The sequence below is a fragment of the Diplotaxodon limnothrissa genome, linkage group LG8, assembly GCF_057381915.1.
Source record: "Diplotaxodon limnothrissa isolate DT_005_m linkage group LG8, D_limnothrissa_male_GT1.1, whole genome shotgun sequence".
NCBI classification, from domain to species: Eukaryota; Metazoa; Chordata; class Actinopteri; order Cichliformes; family Cichlidae; genus Diplotaxodon; species Diplotaxodon limnothrissa.
This window is the reverse complement of record NC_140603.1, coordinates 6,299,292-6,320,229: the sequence shown is the minus strand read 5'-3', so window position 1 is coordinate 6,320,229 and position 20,938 is coordinate 6,299,292. Positions and strand designations below refer to the sequence as shown.

The window sequence follows — 20,938 nt, the reverse complement described above, 5'->3', positions numbered from 1 at the left end:
TGTCAGACAGAGCTTTACGAGCCTGCCAGAGATAAGAGTCTGAAGTAAAGACTTTCACAAAACAATCTGAATTTCTGGCTGAGCTTCAGGCAGCAAATGTTTTCCTTTAAACAATGTGCAGCATCACGCTAACACGATAAAATAATGTTACAGTCTTCTTCAATTCACCACAGTGATAATGCTGTCTGCACCATTCATGCATCATTCAGTGTTAAAGCTTTCTTTTGACAGCCAACAATGTCAGTAACTTATTTGCAGTCCTGCTTTAAATGCTCAGTCGCCCATTCTGATGGGCGACTTACTTTATTTGAGAGAAACTGTTGAGTCCTTTCTCAGCATGATCGCTGATCATAAAGACACTGACAGATGATGTTAGACGAGCTTTACCCAGTTGCTTTCTATTGTATATATAAACAAAGACAAAATATCCAACAGATGAGAAACAGCCATCTGCTTATAGAAGAAATGTGGAATTATAATCAGCAGTGAGATGATTCCCTAAATAGTTTATACTGCCATATGAAATAATATAACGTACATGAGTTCTTATATTTGTATGAGCTTGGATACCTTCTCCACAGCCGCATAGCGGCCAACCATCTGCTTCCGTAGGTCGGCAATGTGGTGGTCGAGCCTCTTCATGTCCTTCTTAAAGTTTTCCCTGAAGGTCAGGAAGGGCTTCTCCACTTCACTCTGGAGCTGCTCAAAGAAAACAACACATACTGAATACTGATTTTTTCTGAGCAGAAAAAAAATGATGAAAAGCTAGTTTCAGGCAAGCGTTTGTCAGTAAAACATGACTGGCCATTGCTATAATAGAAAAATAGCCCTTTATTGTCATTGTACATGTACAATGCTCTACACCAACTGTGCCGTAATAACATATAGACAGCAGACAGCAGGAATAAATAGCAAACAGGAGAAATACTGACTGCAGCTTTCCTGCTATGACAGAATTGATTCATTAAACTTACAGTTCCAAAATTTCTGAGTATCTTCTTTGAGATAAAAAGGTGAGAGGCACAGACATTAGCCAAAAGTTTTGCTAGTGGCTAATTAGCCAAATATTTGCACTGTTGGCTAGTCAAAAACAGTTTAGCATTCATATACTTTGGTTTGTTGAATCAACAACAAACCACAGAAAATGTAAGTGAGGAAGATTATTCACAGAAGGAGAAAGTCTCCCGGGAGTGGACATCCCAGCAAATTCCCACAAACCTCAATAAGCTAAAGCAACGTTTCAAATAAGAGTGGGCTAAAGTTCCTCCACAATGATGTGAGAGACTCAAAGTCAAACAGAAAAAGCTTACTTCACTTTATTACAGGTACAAATGCTTCTACAAGCTACCAAATCACATGATGCACTTAATATTTCACACCATCTGCTTCTGCATTTATACTTAGTTGCTGTTAAATGAATAAGGATAGTGTAATATGTCATTTGTTGTCAGTCATTTGAGGTTGTTTTTACATGTCCTTTTTTTTTTAACATGACCGTATTTACAAAATAACGCATAGAAAAGTCATTAAGCCACTCAGGTCCATTGTATGTCCTGACACTGATACAAAATAGAGCCAAGTTTGGTCTCATTTAGCACTTCGTGACTTATAGTGTTCACTACTCAAAACCATGTGGTACTTTGATTGGTTTCAGAATTCTGGTAGCTGAAAGGGAAAACAAATGTGTCAGGCAGATTCATGCACTGAACAACAAATACAGCGACTGTTAATGCACATTAAGAGAAGTTTCAATAAAATGACTTCTTCTTCAAGAGCAACTCAGGTTTATAGAGTTTAGATTACAGTAATGCTAGTGATTAATCACAAAGGGACACCCTTTAATCACCTCTCTGTTTATCAGATTTAATTATCCAGAACCTTAATTAGCTCCATTTGCTCTGGTTGCATTCCATATATCATGTCATCATCTTCTGACACTGAGCTATTTTAGATCACAAATGCTTTGATATGAAGGAGCCAAGCAAAAACCAGAATCTCAGTTGTTATCATTCATTTGCTTCTCTTTTTGCTTGATCCTTTATTGGTAAAGTGGCTTTTAAAGTTAACAGCACATCTTCCAGATCCAAGTTTCTGACAAGGCCATATTATTTTTGAATGCCAGCAGCAAGCCCGTCACTGGTAATATGCAATGTGGTGTCCTGTCCCAGCTGTCAGTGATGAATGAGATGTGCAGCTCCTTCCTGCAATCACACCGTCATTCAAAATTCATTTCCACTTAAACCCTTCCTTCTCCTCCAAGAACCTGGAAAAGTGCCGCACATCTGTGCATCACCGATTCCATTTCCTCCATCACTCCAGCTGGAATCCTGGCCTCTGTCTTTTGTCTTCCCCTCTTTCCTTCGACATCAAACATCGAAAACGATCTGAAAATGAAGAGCGCTAGCTGGCCCCTTGAAGACTTTGAAAGCATTACTGAGTTCTTAAGACAGAAGATGCCTCGCTCGTAAATCATCTGCTACCGGTTCCCGCAGCCTTTCTGCTTGTGGGGAAATCGCGATTAAAAATTATTTTTAAAATAAATCAATAAATAAAATGTTGAGTCAAAGCCTCCGTGTCACACACATGTGCTTCAGCCCACAGAGCCATCAGGAAGCCCTTTACTCTATGTCACTGCATTAGAAGGCAGTCTGTCTGCCTAGTGAGTCACATGTGCTGTAGGCTGCAGTACCCGCAGCCAATATGGACGTACTGTAAAACCAAGCAGCAGCGACCGTCCGGAGTGATCAGCCAATAAAATACAGTGTGACCTCTTCATCATAAGGCTTAAAGAGGTTAAACAACTGGAAACATTAGTCCACCTGATAAAACATCCCCCAGTTTATTCAGTAACTGTAAGGTGAAATAAGAGCCTTGGCTCTATGAATAAGAGACGCTCACAGGGAGATGCAGGAAGTCTCTTTGTTCAAATCACAGGGCCACAGTCACATTTATCACTGTTCAGGGTCCCTGAAGGTTACGTTAAAAAGTTAACTGGGTTAGATCACATCTTATGGCTTTTATCTAAGCTAAACCTATTTTCAGTGTAGGTTTAAATGACCCACTTTTAAAAAAGCAGGAGCCTGGGGAAAAGAGGAATTGATGGGCTTTAACAGAAAGCTCAGCAGAAGTGTTCACACCAGTACTCTGTAGTTTCCAAACAGCTGTGGATAAACTGAGTGGCTGGTTGTTAATGCATCAGACTGAAGAATCGAACTGAACTTTGGCTAAACAAAGTCGGTTAAAAAAACAAAACAAAAAGTGAAGAAATCTTCATTTAGACCTTTGTTTGTGCATTCTCATAAACGTGCGATCTCAAATGAATGAAAACTGTAAAAATGTTGTGTTTTTTTACAAATGTGATGCAACGCAAATAACGTATTATAAAGCTAGGTCGCATTCAATCAGAATATCCTGTCTTCCTTCTCTCGCCTCAACTGGTCGCGACAGATGGCTCCCTGAGCCTGGTTCTGCCGGAGGTTTCTTCCTGTTAAAAGGGAGTTTTTCCTTCCCACTATCGGCAAGGTGCTTGCTCATAGGGGGTCACATGATTGTTGGGTTTTTCTCTGTATGTATTATTCTAGGGTCTACCTTACAATATAAAGAGCCTTGGGGCGACTGTTGTGATCTGGCGCTGTATAAATAAAGTTGAATTGAATAGCAGAGACAAACTGATTCCTGTCCAGAGTGGAAGGCACTAACTGTTAGTTTGTTTTAATCATTCTGATAAGAGAAACACAAATAAAACAAGAAACAGCACCCTCATTTTGTGCATGTATTCACTTTTATATCAGTGTAAAAGTCAAAATATGTTGTCACCATGTACTTCCATGTTCCATTTTCTCAGTTTGTCTTAAATAAATAATGGCACGGTGCAATATGTCATGTTAATCTCACTTTGCATATAATCTAATTTTAAGACCTGCTAAAACCAGGTTAGGTATTTCCTAAAGTGACAGAGGGTGTCCTTTCTTTCTTTTTTACCACGACTAACTTTAAGCTGTTGTTGTGAATGTAATCTGGCCAAAGAAAACAATGTTGCCTCTTAAAGCCAGTTCTGGTTTGGTCTAAACTATGTCTGTGGTGTGCGGGGGAGGAATCCATTCAGCATTTTGTAAACAAAACAAACACTGGACATATCTTGTATAATATAGCGATGCTAGCTTTGTGTTTATTGGTATCCACCCACTTCATGTTGCCATTGGTAGTTTTGCCTGTTATTGAGACATTCCGTGGTCTCTGGTTGCCACATTGTTGCTAAGCTTTTCCTGTCTGCATCTATTGTATGCCCTTTTGTGCTTTAAGAGATAGACAGGCATGGCGAATAATCAGGCAGTCAGAATACTATGAAAAATCTGTTTAGTTAATATTTGGTTTCATATCTTATTAACCGGATCCGACAGAGTTTGATGAATTACCTTCGAGGAGAACTTAAGGTGAACTTCAGCTTCGTCTGCCAGGCTCTTCTTCAGCTGGGCCCAAGCCTCCCCCAGAGTACTGAGAGCAGATAAGAAGGAGGGAGAGTGTGAGTGGTTAATATATTACACAATAAAAGACCACACACACTTTTATAAAGACTCATAGGGTGGGCATGGAAGCTGTCAGAGAAAATGGGGGGGTAAGACGGAGCCGAGGGAGCAGGATGAATCCCACACACACACACACACACACACACAGAGTTGAGGCTCATGAGTAGTCAGTGCAAAAGTTCACAGAAGCACAAGTAACCGGTAAATCTACAGAGCTGAGCTGAGGTCCACCGCCAGTTCAACAGATGATTAGGATGTATGGGACATGAGATATGGCTCCACTTATTCTCTCAGCTTCGAGTGCAGCTTTCTCAACACAGCTGGGGGCAGTAAAACTCAGAAGGCTTGTTTTGAAGACGAGATGATGCACATTACATTATCTTCACACGCAACTTGTCTTTTTAATAGTGCAGATATATGTTTGCATTCTTAGACAGAATGGTTTATGGCAACAAGATCATGAAGACTGTAAAACAATCACTTGCTTAGGCAGACAGTCACAGACACACGGCTTTAAGTCCAGGACTGGAGGTCTTCGCGGGTCAGCGGGTCACTTCAAAGCGCCGCTCTGAGTGGAAGACCTGTGGAATTCCCTCACACTGACATCCAGAACATTCCAAACACTGTCGGAGCAAATTCGGGTACCTCCAGATCGACGCCATCTAAACCATTGCGAGCTTTTCAAATCATAGAGATCATTTTAAAGCTTAGATACAACAAAAGCTGCCTAACGGCAATCAGCAAGCATGATTTCTATAACAGTTACACCAAATCATCAGTGTCGTCCAATCAGGTTGCGGAATAAGCTGTGCACCTTTCTTCAGGTGAAGGTTTGTGCCTATTAAATGCTTAATAAGTTCATTCTTGTTTCTCCCACCTCTTCTTTGCTTTTTTAATTATGAAATGATTTGCCTGACAGATAGCTAATATCATCATAAAAAATTAATGGCATAAAAAACTGATGCACCACCGGGTGTTGGCTTAATTGTTGATTCTAGTGTGTCCAGGTTATACCCAGCCTCTCACCCTGTGACACCTAGGCCACGATACACACCAACCCCTTGACTCAAGACAACATTTCAGTTTCCTGCTTTTAAAGTTCTCGAAAAGTCCTGCTAGACACAAGTCATGCAACTCGACAACCATCTTGGTAATATCTCTAGGGCCTTATTTGGAGAGCTATTTTAAAGCTTCTATCTAAATGAAAGGGGAGACATACATCTAAATTGAGCAGTCACTGGCACATAAAAACAGCATGTGTTAACCCACGACTGTTTTCTACACTCATTGGTTTTAACAAGTCGATTTGCCTGTGTGAAATTGTGTGAATGTGTCAGTGTCTTCTGAAAAGTCTAACCTTAACTATCGGAGTTCACACACACTTTACATTGGGAACTACAGAAATTGACCCTTTTGTCATAACAGTGACATCGTTGTCTTTAAAGACTGAAAGCAGATGTGTTTATGTTTGATGCCTCAGTAACAAAGGTATGGCTGAAATGAAGATAGATGTCAGCATTAAAAGAGTCAGCCACCATGGCTGAACAAAGAAAACAGCACCACCGACAGAATCTTCCTATAAATAAGCAACACTTCTGTTTACATTCAGTGGTACTCACTGAAATGTAATCTGTATATCCTTGAGGTCTGACCAATGCGCTGAAGATATTTATTTATTTATATTTTGCTCAAGTCATAAAATCCTTATTTCGTTGTACATATACAATAACAATAAAGGGCTATTCTATTCTATTCTAATGTTCAGCTGAGTGTAACACGAGTTTAAGTAAAGCAGAAAATTCTCACATTCAAAAATCTAGAACCATCAAATGTTTGGCATGCGTGCTTAAAAACTGACTTAAATGATTGAATTGAAATACAACTTTTTCACCTAATAAATCAATTTTTTGGTTTGTGGGTAGAAAAATAAGCTTGAAAACACTCCTTTTCTACACACAAGAAGGCTATTTTATTATTCTTTGCTCAATATAGACCAGATTAACAGCTCATACATATGCAGTATCTTTCCACCTTAAAAAGACATCAGATGAAAGACAAACCTTGAACTAAGAGGAATCTGGATATTATGATTCCAAACTGGAAAAACTGCACCACTTCAAACATTCTTCACACTCAATAACTTATATGTGCCATGTGCCTGCAATCTTGCATTTCCAAGTGACAGTCACTTGGCAACAAAATGCTGCATCTCAGGGAAAATGAATCTCTTGCCATGCACTTCCTCATTCAGCATAGTACAGTATTGGTAACTATAAAAAAAATGGTCACATGCCTCACATCCCCACCAAACAAATGGCAAATTCAGGAATAAATAGATGGCTGGTTCTGGGCTGCGGCTGGTCGGATGGTAGGAACCGACCAACAAAACAGTGATTGTCCTGTGTGACAACAGAGCCAGCCTTAGGGACGGCATAATGAAAGCATTGTGTTGCACTTTTGTGGGTGTGGGCAGACTGAGCTGGCTGGCATAATCTGGATTCTATATGGGACAATTCCATCCCACTCTGTTACCATCCTAGCATGAAGAGGGGTTATCTTATATGCATGTAAACACTGAAAGGGAGGGTAAGTGTAGCTGAACCCCCCTTACATCCGTGTACAGTTTGCCTTCTTTCTTTGTCTGATAGAAATGATAATAATGTCAAATAAAGTGTCCAATATTTTTCAGCCTATGTTATTTTTGCTGAATTCAAAATATGCTAGCTCAAGTCTAGAAGAATCTGAAAGTTAGCTAGAATGTTAGCTAGCTAATGGTAGCTAACATTAGCAACCAAATCAGCAACAACACACATTCATGTATTAATCTGAGTGATTTGTTTTAGCCCGTAATATTTAAAGAAAGACATAACTCTTGTACAGGTATTCTGCCAGCAAGTTTTAAAGTCACTTTTTTTCTAAATAAAACTTTTTATGAATTATTAAAGTTCCTGTTTAAATTCCTGTTTTGAAGCCTCAAGCATTTTTTGGCATCATCATCTTGGTGTTTTCAAACCAGATCTAACAAACAAAAAAGATCACACTCACTGTCAGTCACAAGTCATAAGACACTGAGTGTTTCTTGTGTAATCTTCTTTTCTGAAACCTTGAATGACTGAAATTAGCAACATGAACAATGCTTTATTCAGTACGACTCAAAATGAGTGACTGACATCATAAAGTTTTCAAGTCTGCGGGCCATTTTCTCCCAGAATTCTGTAGGACTGGAAGTCTTTTAGGAACCAGATGTCTCGCCATCTGGTGGCCATTAATAGGAATCCAAGTTAGAGGCACTTCCACGTTGTTTTCAAGCCAAAGACTTGTTTTATACTGTAGTTGCACCACATGAACGACTTACACTGAGATTAGGCAAGAAAAGTTACAAAAAATCAAAGTTACATCACTGGCAAAGTAGGAAACTGCAAGTTATTGTAAACCATCTTAGAAGAGCAGTTCTGCTTAGTTTTAATGCCTAAAAACCAAATCAAACGTAAAAAAACCAATACATGAACTGTAAAATAGTGGTTAATTTAGGTATCATTTAATTATTTAACATTATATTTTAGGATAATTTTATGAATTAGCTGCAATGCTAATTATTCCTAAGTATTTGTATAAAGTAAAAGTATAATTTATAGTCTTTCTCTGCACCACTGTCTTTTTGCAACACAACAAATTCCTTGTTTGTGTGATTAGTTTTTTATTAGCTGAGGATTCTGCTGCCCTATATTGCCACTACAATCTTTCATCATGGCCACATGTATCATAATTTGAATAAAAATTGTGCTTCATCCGTATTTAGATAGTGTGAACATCAAATAATCAGCAGTTTAACTTGCGTTAACCCCTGAGCTTCTATTAAAGGCTGAGGTTAAGAGATTCACATACATGTTCCTGTGTGCCCTCGGTGAATCAGACAAAGAGCTGCTCTCACCTCAGCATGATATCCTGTGTGTTGTCAAACAGGATAAAAGAGGAGTGGCTGGAAACTCTCTTTCCCCCAGCAGGGCTTCACACCTTCCCCTCCCCTCTCCCCTTCAATCTCCTAACACACCCCCTCTCTTCGCATGCGTCTGTGTCTCCTCTCCTGTGCTTTCTTTTAATAGCTGGAATGTGTTGCAGGATGGAGATCAAAGCATGCAGTGGTTTTACAGGATGGCCACAGATTCACTGACAGGGCCTCCAGACTCCAGCTCACATCGGGATGTCTCGCGCGATTGGCTACTTGATTGGCTTGCTCACTGAGGAGCTGTCTGCTGGATTGTCTAATTGGCCGACTAATTCGGCATTAGCGTCAATTTACACCTAGCAATATCACTCATGGCAGACTTTAAAGCTCGATTGTGGAAACTGAGTACAAAAGTATAAAATAGGTGAAAATAATTATAAGGGACAAGTTGATTCCTAAGAAATAAAATTCACATTTGTATAGTTTTAAACACTCTGCAATTTTGATGTGACAGTCTTACCTGATCAGACACGTAGCACATGAGCTAAGAGTAAGTAGATGTATAAGCTTGTTACCTAAACCTGGAATAACTTTATGTTTATTGTATCCTACATGTAATATATGTAGGGGATAAATTATCAGCAAAGTTCACTGTCATTGTAAATTACTTAATTTAAACCAACTAATGTTTAAAGCTGAAATATCTTAAAGAGATGTACCCTCTATTGTGCAATACAATTACAGAATACACTGTTAACCCTTTACAGCCGATCGGAGCGGGCACGCTCTGTTTTGCGTAACTATTTTTAAATCCCGGTAGGTCTGCAACCAAGTAAGCTAGCGCAATAATTTTTTTTGCATATGAAACTGGAGGAGTTGTACTTACATCTTATGCCATCAGCTTGTCCTAGGTCACAGTTTCCTTCCACATATAGCTTTGCAAAAACTGCATAAAAATCACTTGCAGCAACAAAAACATGATATTCCAGAAACACGCTTCGCCGATCCATCAGCTGTTTGTAACACTTCCTACGTCCATCAGCGCGAACTATCACATGACCGCATGACCTGCCCGAAACCGGAAGTGACATAATTTTGCGGAAATGTAGTTTTTTATGATCGGGGCCTTATGAGCTTGTGTTTTACTTGTTATGTGTTTTAAAAAGTTATGTTTGACTTTATGACTTTCTGTGTCGTTTCTGGGATGCTTAAGACTCATATTGCACTGCTGGAAATAGTTTATTTTGATGCATATGCTGTTATTTTGCAAATTTGCACTATAATATTTATTTTCGTTTTTCCTGCAGTATATAAAAATTGGTGTATTTCAAAAATAAAACTATGAAGACACTCAAAATAAATTTCCTGTGGTGGGAAACTAGTTTGTGTAACTTTTTTGTATTTACAGTTTTGAGGGATAAGCCTCTTAAATTTCTCTAACTAGAAATATATGTTAAAAAAACAAAAACGATTTTCAATTTTTTTGTAGTTTATTGCACTTTTTTGCAATTTATGTAATTACTATGCACCTAATGCAGACATATTATTAAAGTTTGGGCTATAATGGTTGTATTGATGTATAGCAACTTGAAATGCTCCCAAAAATGGCTCCACAGCATGTAAAAATATAATATAAGCTCTGGCGAACTTGGTTCTATGGTAGGTCTTAAAGGGTTAAGGAAGGAGCCTAAAACGCGGTACTTACAACCTGCACAACTCTAAAGCAGCTTCAAAGTGAGAAGCCTGGCACAGTGCTTTTCAAATGTTGACATGCGGCTTTTTTTTTTTTATATATTGATCCATGCACCCATGTGTGACAGGGCGCTCTGTGATGAGGGCAGGTTGTGTGTCTTTCTTCTTCAAAGCCACTCACCCTTCTTCCTGGCTTGCTAGAGGGATCTGTGAGAGCTTGGAGAGATTCTTAGCGTACTCCTCTTCTATCTTTATCCTGAGAAGGAAGTAGAGGGTGATTACCACACGGCATGTACGCAACAATGTTTCCATGTTCATTTCCTTTATTGTGCAATGCACTGATGTACATGAAAGAGCAAGCATGAAAAAAGGAGAAATGGTTTGTTTTTAATGACAACTGTATGGTTGTCACAGTAACCCGAGGACAAAGTGTGAACAAAATGAAACATTAAAAAAGTGAACGTAGCAGATACCGTTCTCGAATGAACTCGGCCATCTCTTTCTGCATCTGTTTCCCCTTCAGCTGTTTCTGCAGCAAAACCTCAAATCCTGTAATGCAGCCGTTGCCCTGGGGATCCTTCTTATCAGCCTAACGAGATAAACAAGGCGAACACACGAGAAATGCAGTGAATAAACAAACGCTTAGCAACACACACGTGAACATTAGACCTCAACAAAGTTGCTAAGTAAAATAAACATGCTGCACGCTCCCTCAAAGAGATGACACCAGAGGAAACTGAATCAGGTGGCTTCACTGAAAACTGTAGAACCCTTTTTGATTAGCGCTATTCTGCCACCATCGTCCTCATTCTTCAATCTTTCTGTGAAAAATTTCACCTTCAAAAGACATTTTAGCTTCTTTCTGCTCACTTATTCATGGCTCTGTCACATCAGAGCAAAAAGCCATCTTGCGACTTAGTAAAATGAGTTGTTGGTGATTGGCAACCAGTTGCAAATAGTTGCAGTGATCATCAAAACAACAATGTAATATTATGATGAATATGATCATTATATGCATGATTAATATGATCATTATATGCATGATGAATATCATGACTTACTTTTATTACTGCTGTATCACTCTGAGCAGTCGGATTTGCTAACCGTCTTCTAATTCATTGCACACAGTCACAAGAATTCTGATTATACTTTTGTCTCCAACCACCAGTTTCGTTACCATATCGATGGCATTGCTGTTGCTACAATGCTTTATCAGAGCTCGCACCAGCTGTTTTCTGCAAACAGCTGCTGGACATGTGTTTCCTAAACTAGTTGGATATTACCTTCCAAGCACCAGGTTTTTTAGCAGAGAGTATTTTAACAGCTTTCAGCTTCCTATCTTGGTTTCACTTCCTCCAGATGTACTATGTTGCTCTAATGTCACATATCCACTGTATGCTATCTCGTCTTGGGGTGAGCAACTCACTTACTGGAGCAAATAGCACCTTAAAATGCAAGTCGTGTTTTTTTTAATCATTGGTTACAACGACATGAGTAAAAATGTAGAGAGGGACGACATGTAACATGCTTCTAAAAGTGCGCTGGCACGCTTACCTTAGCAGATACAGTACATAAATATTTCCGATGCCCAGCATCCATGGGATGACCAATCCATCCATTCATCCTGTTTTTTCGATTGACATGAACCTTTTGAGGTTTGAAGTTGTCTTCGGTGACTACCCCAACAGTAAAACCCTAGAATACTGTTGCCAAGTGCTTTCTCATGAGGATTCGTCTGACTGTTGGGGTATTCTCTGTATTATTGCAGGGTCTTTACCCTACAGTATGAAGCGACCTGAACTAAAAGATTGAGCGCTTTAAAAATTAAATTGATATTGGATTAAAAACACTTGATTAGGACCAGAGATGGGCAGTAACGCGTTACTTGAAAAAAGTAATCGGATTACAGTAACGAGTAAAGTAAGGGATTACTATTGCAAAAACGGTAATTAGATTACACTTACTTTCACGTAGGAACGCTGTGTTACTGAAACCGTGATTTTTTTGCGAGAATGTCTCATGACAGTGACGTAAGCGAGTGCGCCGTTCGTGACAACAGCTGTGTGCAGATCAACAATGGATCATATATCGAGTGCGGGAGAGAGTATGAGCGTGCAGCGTTTAAAGCGTAGAAGTACTGACCTTACTTTGAGTTTGATTCTATAAAAAGTGACAAAAACATTAGTGTCCATCGTGCGTGGGAAGAAAACTTCTTTTTACAGCGAAAAAACCCCCTAAACTTCCAAGCAAGCACCGAGTGCGCTACGACGTAATGGGAAATTCACAGAGAAACTCGCGGATTCTTCAACTGACCGCTGCGGCACACCTGCACCAGGGTAAACCTCCGCCTACCCTACTCCTGCTTTACAGGTGAAAATAGAGCAAAAGGACCGCTGAGTCTTTGACTTTATTTATTTTCTGCTGTGTTTTACTTGCATCTATTTGAAAGAGTGAGTGTAAACACAAAAAATATTTTATTTTATGTGCTGGAATGTGTAGAAAATAGGTTTAAATGTTAAACTAATTTATTCAAGTCAGAGAATGTTGCATATAATTAAATTTTTGCTTGATGCATAAAATTAAAAGATTAAAACTAATAAAACAAGTTAAAAAAAGAGACTTTTCCATTTGATTACATTTTGTATGATGGATTATGTAGAAAAAGTAGAATTGGGCTGAAAGATCTATCGCTTTATCACCTCTTCAGGTTGTAAATCGTGTTTTTAAAAAGTAACTAAGTAACTAAGTAATTAATTACTTTTGAAAATAAGTAATCAGTAAAGTAACGGGATTACTTTTTTGGGGAAGTAATCAGTAATTAGTAACTGATTACTTTTTTCAAGTAACTTGACCAACACTGATTAGGACTGTGTTTCTTAATTTTTTAGAGTTTTAATGGAGGACATAATAAAATGACATTTGATAGTGAGCTAGACAGCAAGCAGACGATGCTAGCTAAGACTGCGATGGCTAGACAGTCAACACGACAGCAGGACTACATCTTCAGTGTTGGACACGACCACGCATAATATTGCAGTAGCTATTTCAATGAAGTGGTGCTGAGTTGTACCTTTTTTATATACAGGCTATATTTAAAACTGTGTCTAAAGTCTCTTAACATCTTCTAAAGCCTGTTAGAAATCACTTAAACACTGGACAGTGCGTACAGCTTTAATTGCAGAAAGCAGTCAGTAGACTGGGAGCTACACCATACATGACAAACTGACATCGGAACTCAGAGAACAGATAATCCTGAATTTTGGGAACTGCACATTTTACAGAAAACCAGATGTTCCTGGACTCTCCCATCCACTTTCTCCACTCTCTCTTTCTTTCTACTGCATTGTCACCTGTGTTTGTGATTACAGTGTGTTACCACACAAACTGCACCTGGTAGAAATTACACTGCAGGGGAAGGAGATGTCCAAACAAGAGCAGCTGAGGCCAGCTGGCCTCACTGTGCTCCAGCCAGTTACATGTAATGTGTTTCCCTGCTGCGCTGTGTCTTGGATGTTATTAAAGCCAATACTGATTCCCAGCGTGCAGTTGGGCCAGGATGACATAAATATGAAATCACGATGAAAGATGAAGAGGATCCAGTGTTGTTTCTCATAACATGGACACATAAGGATGGTCAACTGCAAATCTTTCTATATAAAAACTAAAATCATGAAAAGATTATGTTTTTGTAGGTTCTGGACTTGATCTATAGAAAATAGTTACTCAGGTAAACTTACCCAGAAGTAGTCACAGTAGCTCCATTCACTGGGTTTCAGTAGCTGTTGCTCGGGCATGCAGGCGGGTGATGGGAACGTCACACAGTTGATCTGCAGGAGAGAGGGGGGAGCAAGCGCAGTTTAATGGGCAGTTTATGGGATCATGACGAATAACTGATTTCACACACCTGTGATTGCTCCTTGTGTTGACAGGCAGTTCACACGTGCACGTGCACTCTCTCACACATACACCTGCACTGCTATTCAAGGTAGCGCGTGCTCTGTTGCTCTGGCAACCCTCTCTCATCCGTGCAGCTATGAGAAGATGCCGATGTGAAAAAAGCCCAAACGTTTACAGTCAAGCTGACATTGTTCGTTTATTTTTTTTTCAGCGCTCGCTGTCCTCAGGGACAGCATTGTCAACACAGCGCCATTGTGGTTCTTAGCTTTTTTGAGGATACATTGTTCTGCTCTATAGCCCGACACTCTCTGCTCTACTCTGGTTTCAGAGCAATCAGTGGGATGGATTCCGGAAAATTGCCTTTAATTATCGCGGCGGTGTAAATTGTCAGCAGCAGTGTTCTTGAGTTTGTTGGCTTCAAGTCTCCCCGCTGTGAAGCACTCATAAGCAGAGGGACTGCACACAACTGATGATGCTCTACTACTCTCTGCTCTTATTGGGGTTTTTTTTCAAACTTTTACACTAGTGTGGAAAGGTAGCAGACAACCACAGGTAACCTCACCGCTTTCAGGAGTGAACTCACATAGTATAATAGATTCTCAGATCTCAGAGGTGCTTTGACAATTCATCGCTTCTAGGTTTAGCAGAACAAAAACGTTGCTTTGCCATGAAAATCTACACTTCGCTCTGCAGATTCATTTGCTGTCAAGCCAACAAGAAAAAGAAGCAGAAAAGACAGAGCCCAGAAAAAAGTAGACACGTCTCCACAGTGAAGACATACATAAAGACACAAGTTTTCACTTCAGAGCAAACAACAGGAGCTTTCTCTCACATTCCCATTAACCTCAGGAGGTAATCAGCCTGCAGCGATGATGCACAGTTGCTATTTAACAAACTTCAGTGGCACCCTGGTCTAATACCAAAGCCACGCCTTTCAGGGGAATTCAACAAATATGGTTGTGCTGATGTCTTTTCCAGAGCCAATAGTCTGACATGCTATGAGTTAGAAGAAAGGGGCTTCTAATTTAACCTTTTCTTGGCTTATGAAGCTTATAATTTGTTTGAAGTAATGGCTTCCTATTTAATCGCTGTGGAGGTCCAGAGGTTGAAAGCTACCAGGGCTTTAAACTGACCCCTGCTTTTCCTTTGGTGAAGATGAGGGCAAAGAGACTTCCAACTAAGTATCCAATGAAAGGCTTAGTTTGTTTGAATTCAGACACGCACACACACACACACACACACACACACACACACGAGGCACTGCTTCCAGCACTTTCTCTCCTGACCTTTGGTGACCCTAACAACTTGCCCCTCCTCCCAGCAATATCCAGTCTGAGCTCAACACTCACAGTGGGCACAGATTGGGATTTCTTCACATTTTGAAGCAGTGTGATGGCAGACACATAGCTCCACCTAATTATAGAATTCTGAAGGTGTTGTCTTAAAGCTAGAAGTTACCAAAAATATGATGCAACATGTGAAAACCTCAACTCCAAAATGTTAAAGTTTTACTTAGTTCATAAACTTTCAGATTGACTTTTAATTCAGTTCAATTTATACAGCGCCAAATCACAACAACAGTCGCCTCAAGGCCTTTTTCAGCTTTATTTGATGGACTCAGTGAAGAAAGGACAGGAAAGCAGGGGAAGACATGCGGCAAAGGGACGTGGACCAGACTTGAACCCGTCCGCTCTCAGCTGCTCAACGCACTGAGCTAAACCAGCACCCAGACGCTACAATAATACATACAGAGAAAAACCCAACAATCATATGACCCTCTATGAGCAAGCACTTTGGCGACAGTGGGAAGGAAAAACTCCCTTTTAACAGGAAGAAACCTCTGGCAGAACCAGGCTCAGGGAGGGGCGGGGCCATCTGCGGCAACCAGTTGGGGTGAGAGAAGGAAGACAGGATAACAGACATGTTGTAGATGAGAGCCAGAGATTAATAACAAGTACGATTTTAGATTTAATAAATCTTTCTTTTCTAGAAACGATTGAAGATGTCAAACTGTGTCTTTTCTTTGAATATTGTGGTTTAGTAACAATGTGTAAAGATAAGTATTCACTTGTAGCATGTTCATAGGATTAAAGTTCTTCTAAAAACTCCACTACGTTTACAAGAAACCATCAATGGATCCCAATCGAGTAATCGCCACAAGCCAAAGACGGAAAAGTTGCCAGCATCATTAAGGGGGCAAATTTCACTGGTTGAATGGTCAGGTCATACTCACAGCGCTCACAGCTTAAAAGGATTTGGGGCAAAATACATCAGAAACTGTTCAAGAACACAGTTTTTCAAGTTGCTGCAGACGGTAAAGTTAAGATAAAAACCAAAAAAAAAAACCTGTGGAAATTCCAGCTGTTGATTGCATCACTGCCTGGCTGTTTAGTGCGCAGCTTGGATTCTCTGTCAGCATTGTTGCTGGCTTTCCCTCTGCTGCGTCACACATGGACGACCATGTATTTATCTGCTTTAATATAAGTGAACAAGTTACAGCATGTCCAGTAATTAGCACAATAATCTGTTAGTTTTCTAACGTACGTTCTTTTGGAGGCCAAGAGTTACAACATGTCATTAGCTGGATTGGTTGGTGTTTGGTGTTATCATGTCACTGAATACTACCGTATCAGCGATAAGGCTTACAATCAGTGTGCACTGCTTTGTTTTGAGTTTTTACAATCCAGCAATCTTGGACAAATTGTTCTTGTTATGCTAAAATAAAGACTTTTTGTCTTACAAAAATAAAAGCTCAGCTTCAGCCTCTTAGTAGATTCACCAATCAATCAATCTTCCTTTTCGACTGATTGCATTTACAATCAAAACTTGATCTCTAACCGAGGCCTCGAGGCCGAGGTGACAGGGATTTGAACTTCTCTGAGATTTTTAGTAGATACACCTATGGTATCAAGTTGACAATCCTGCCATTTATCAACGTCGCCCACCTGCCCGCCTGACAACAATGCCCCATCAGCCTGAGGGCTGAAAATGAAACAGTGTTTCAAAGTATACACTTAAAAACTTAAATCTAAATTTGATATTGTTACTGAAACATGTTTTATAGTATTATAGTCTAAACTGGTCTGGTGATGAGAATACTTCTTATTTATTTAGCTTCATCTTTTTTTAATTTATTCATCCTTTTATCCTCACTGTGATGTTCAAAAAGATAAACAACAGGTCTCTACCACTGCAAAGTGTGTATCTCCTGTGCAAGAAGAGAAGCGTGACTTTTCTGAAGGTCACCTGACCTCTTCAAGACTTCGCTGTCAGCAGACGGCATCAGTAGTAGCTATTTGATATCGACTGTTGCTGTTCTCACCTCCCTTTTCTCACTCCTGTTTCCTCTTATAACTATCTGCTTATCAATAGCATCGCTCTGGTTGCTATGGAAGCCAAGAAATGCCCCCTCCCCCTTACATTTCAAGCATGTTTTTTTTATACACATATATATCCTGAGAAAATAAAAGCCTGGGCTTAATCCATGACCTCCTGGGAGCAGGACGTCTGCTATTTTCCTAGTGTGAGGCCAAACAGGAAGTAATGACCTGACAGCAGAGGAGAAATCATCTGGATGCTGAACAGGATGATGTCACTGTGTATCTGTACACTAGCAACTGAAAATAAGCATCGAACAATTCTCACAGGAGCGGACAGATAAAAAAAACAAACAAACAAACAAAGCAAGCCTGAAGAGAAAATGAAAAGCATTTACAGCTACAATGCAGTTAAGGTTTAGTTAGTTAGTATATGCACTGATGTATTTTAAATGATGCAGAAATCATGAGGTTGGATAAAAAGTCCACCAGGAGGGACGTCTGCATTAGACATATTTTTTTTTTAGCTAATAAGTTCAGAAATAAAGACTCAAGTTCTTCCTTGCTGGTCCTTTGGGACTATTGTAGTGCTCTGGGGTGAGTTCATGGTTAGTTAAGAGTTCCCAGTAGTTGCCCCACTCACCGTGACCGTGGTCTCCTTGTTGTGTTTCCTCGTGGGCGACGTCGATCCTGGGCACTGCAGAGAGAAGAAGGACGCTCCGTCAAAAACTCCATCCTCCGTGTCAGACATGACTGCTCAGCGTACACACACCGCCACCCGCACATGCACGCAAACACAGTTGTTTTCCAGGCGAGCGCTGTTAGCGTCTGTCTGGCGCTCTCTGTGCTCCTGGTGCTGCTGCTGCTAGTGTGTATGGATGTGTGTTTGTGTGTGTGTGTGTTGCTGTGCAGAGTAGGGAGGATAGTTCTGCAGAGCAAAGCAAAGCACGGCTTGCGTTCTCTCTTTGTGTGAATGTTGATGCATGTGTGTGTGATTTCCAACACTTAAGCTCAGAATAGAGTCATTTCCAGTGCTCTGGGCTGAAGCAGCAGTGGGTGAAATAAATAAGTGTTAAACAGTAAAGCTAGATGGAAAGTATAGGGAGTTTATCACCTCTTTTCCCACAAAATAATTAAAGATAGAAAAGGGAACAGGACCTTGAGTCATTAGCATCATGTGCGTGTTTGCAGTTTTTGAATGAGCGGGTTTGTGTACACGAGTCTGCGATGCAGAAAAGGAGAGAAGTGAGGTGACAGCGAGTGAAAAACTGGTGGGTGGATCCTGTATAACTGCACCCTGAGTGCCTGGTTAATTATGATCAGGGGAGCAGATACTGTAGGAGGGATTAATGTGCTCAAACTGCCATCAGCTGCTCCATTAATACCGAGCGGAGAAAGAGAGAGGTGGTCTGATCATGACATCATGCATCATCAGTATAGCTGTACATCATTACATCTTTAATTGTTTCTAAACACTGGATATGGATCGAGTTGTGTTGGCAGACAAACTAACCTAAAGCAATGATTTTGCAACAGAGAAGCAGAAGCAGGGTCATTTATTATTATATCCACAATAACGTCCTGATAGAGCCGCACCAGTTTACTGGGAAATTGTTTTAAGTCTTAATCAAAGCGTCTAAACAGCCTCGTCCCACCCTCACAGGGGTTATTTATCTCTTCTGCACTCCAATGCCATTACCAAGTACTTTGGTTAGTTGTACTGCACCTGTGGAGCTCTAACCTCAACTTCTTGTCCTCATGTGTCCTAAACTGATACACTATGAGACAAAACTGAGTCATAGTACGCTTGTTCTTAAAATAAGCAGTTATCTACATGTGGCGGGGAGCATACAGCAGGACAAACAGACTGTTTAAATGTCATGCCTGTGAAAAACCTGGCAGGGTGGAAGATGATTTAGAGCACGAAGAAACAGCAGTGAGACAAGTTTTCTCAAACCTTGGAAAGACACCAACACCACTAATTTTAGTTAATTTCACTCCATGTGACATTTCACAACTTTTGTGCTAAATTTGGGGGACTCACATCGCTTTTGAGTCTTTGGGATAGTAAAACTTTAAAAAACAGCGACAGACTTTCTTCGAAAGGAGCAAACAAGCAAGCCTTGACAGCTGAATATCCACATCTTTTGCATCTATGCTTTCAGTGATATAGTCAAGGACTAAAAATAATAAAATCAGACAGCTTTACCTGGGGCTCTGTATTGCTCTTCCTAACCAGACTGTTGTGTGAGTGCTCCACATGATGCAAGGGACTACCACCTGAGTGAAATCCATTCACTGGAAAAACAAATGAGAGACACCAGGACAGATAAAGACAGGCAGAAAGAAAGACATTCAGGATTCTATGGATAAGATGTAAACTTATTCTTATCATAAGGGAGTTTGCTCCTCCTCTTTAAGAGCTGAACCAAACCACAACTGAACTGAACTTATTTCTGCTTTGTGGTCTGAAAATGCCTTTAATGGAACAAACACACATAATCAGTTAGCTACATTACACTAGCTTGTGGTATAGGTAAATCCACCACCAGGTTACATGGGAATGTCTTAAAGGTTTATATATGTAAAAATCTCAGTTTTACAGTAAATCACTGAATTGACATATTTTCAGATAGAGATTTAGAATAACAAAGCCAATGGATCAGTGGCTAGCCAGAAAGAGGATACTGCTATAGCAGCTAATTAGCTAACAATTTTAGCCTACAGCTAAACGTTGTTCATGTTGTTAGATAAAAAGAAAATAGTTGTGCTTTATTGTTAATGATCCATTAGTATGTTGACTTATTTATTTTTTTCATACATAAGAAAATCTAAAAAGTATTCATTTAGTTTAAAATGCAATTTACAGGAAATGTCAATTTATGCTAACCTAACAGATTTTCTAATAGTATGAATGTTTACAGCTTAACAAATTTTAATTGATCATTTGGTTTAAGAACCTAAAGAAAAACATGGACGTAGCTTCTGGGTCAGAAGAACGAAGCCAATATCGAAGTGTCTTAAACCTGGATTTTACCTGAAGGCCAGCAGATATGAGAAAACTATTCTCTGTTTTGACCTCGGTAAATATTTTATGTGGTCAGTTGCTCATTTTGGATCATGTTGAATAAAAAATTACACCTATTTTGAAAATCTTGGTCATAGTGCATTTGAAAATGCAGGATTGCCTGTGAAAACAACAACAACCACAATCCAAACAATTCCAACCACTGAAAAGAGACGTTAAATGGCTTTTACTAAGAATCAGCGAACGTCCACTTACTAAACACTAATGTAACTCACACAGTCAACATGGCCAACCTTTTCTCCATTCTTTTATTTAACAAGGCAAGAAAAGAAAAGTAATTTCTAACCAAAGTGAATGAACATAGCCCGCTTCCTGTATTTTACCACTTACAAACCTTACTGCTTCTTTCTTTCCTTCTGTCTTCTTTTAGGAGCAGAGCCAAAAGAGGGACACTGCAGGCCTTAATTCTTTAGTTGAGGCTCCAGATTAAGTTAGTTACAGGAAGTGACTGTGTGTGGTGTGTATGTGAGTG

The 20,938-nt window shown here is 39.8% G+C and overlaps 1 protein-coding gene across 1 annotated transcript in view; it reads right to left on the bottom strand.

Annotated features, from left to right (window-relative positions):
• gas7b (growth arrest-specific 7b) overlaps positions 1–20,938 on the bottom strand; it is a 60,440-nt gene that overhangs the window by 7,733 nt on the left and 31,769 nt on the right. The window contains exons 4-11 of the mRNA XM_085361187.1: positions 19,588–19,676; positions 18,022–18,075; positions 13,902–13,991; positions 10,638–10,753; positions 10,346–10,420; positions 4,416–4,494; positions 571–699; positions 1–22 (exon numbers count right to left, since the gene is read on the bottom strand). The exon at positions 1–22 is cut by the window's left edge and continues 102 nt beyond it. Of these exons, the coding sequence (XP_085217313.1) occupies positions 1–22; positions 571–699; positions 4,416–4,494; positions 10,346–10,420; positions 10,638–10,753; positions 13,902–13,991; positions 18,022–18,075; positions 19,588–19,676 (654 nt within the window). The remainder of the gene's footprint in view (positions 23–570; positions 700–4,415; positions 4,495–10,345; positions 10,421–10,637; positions 10,754–13,901; positions 13,992–18,021; positions 18,076–19,587; positions 19,677–20,938) is intronic.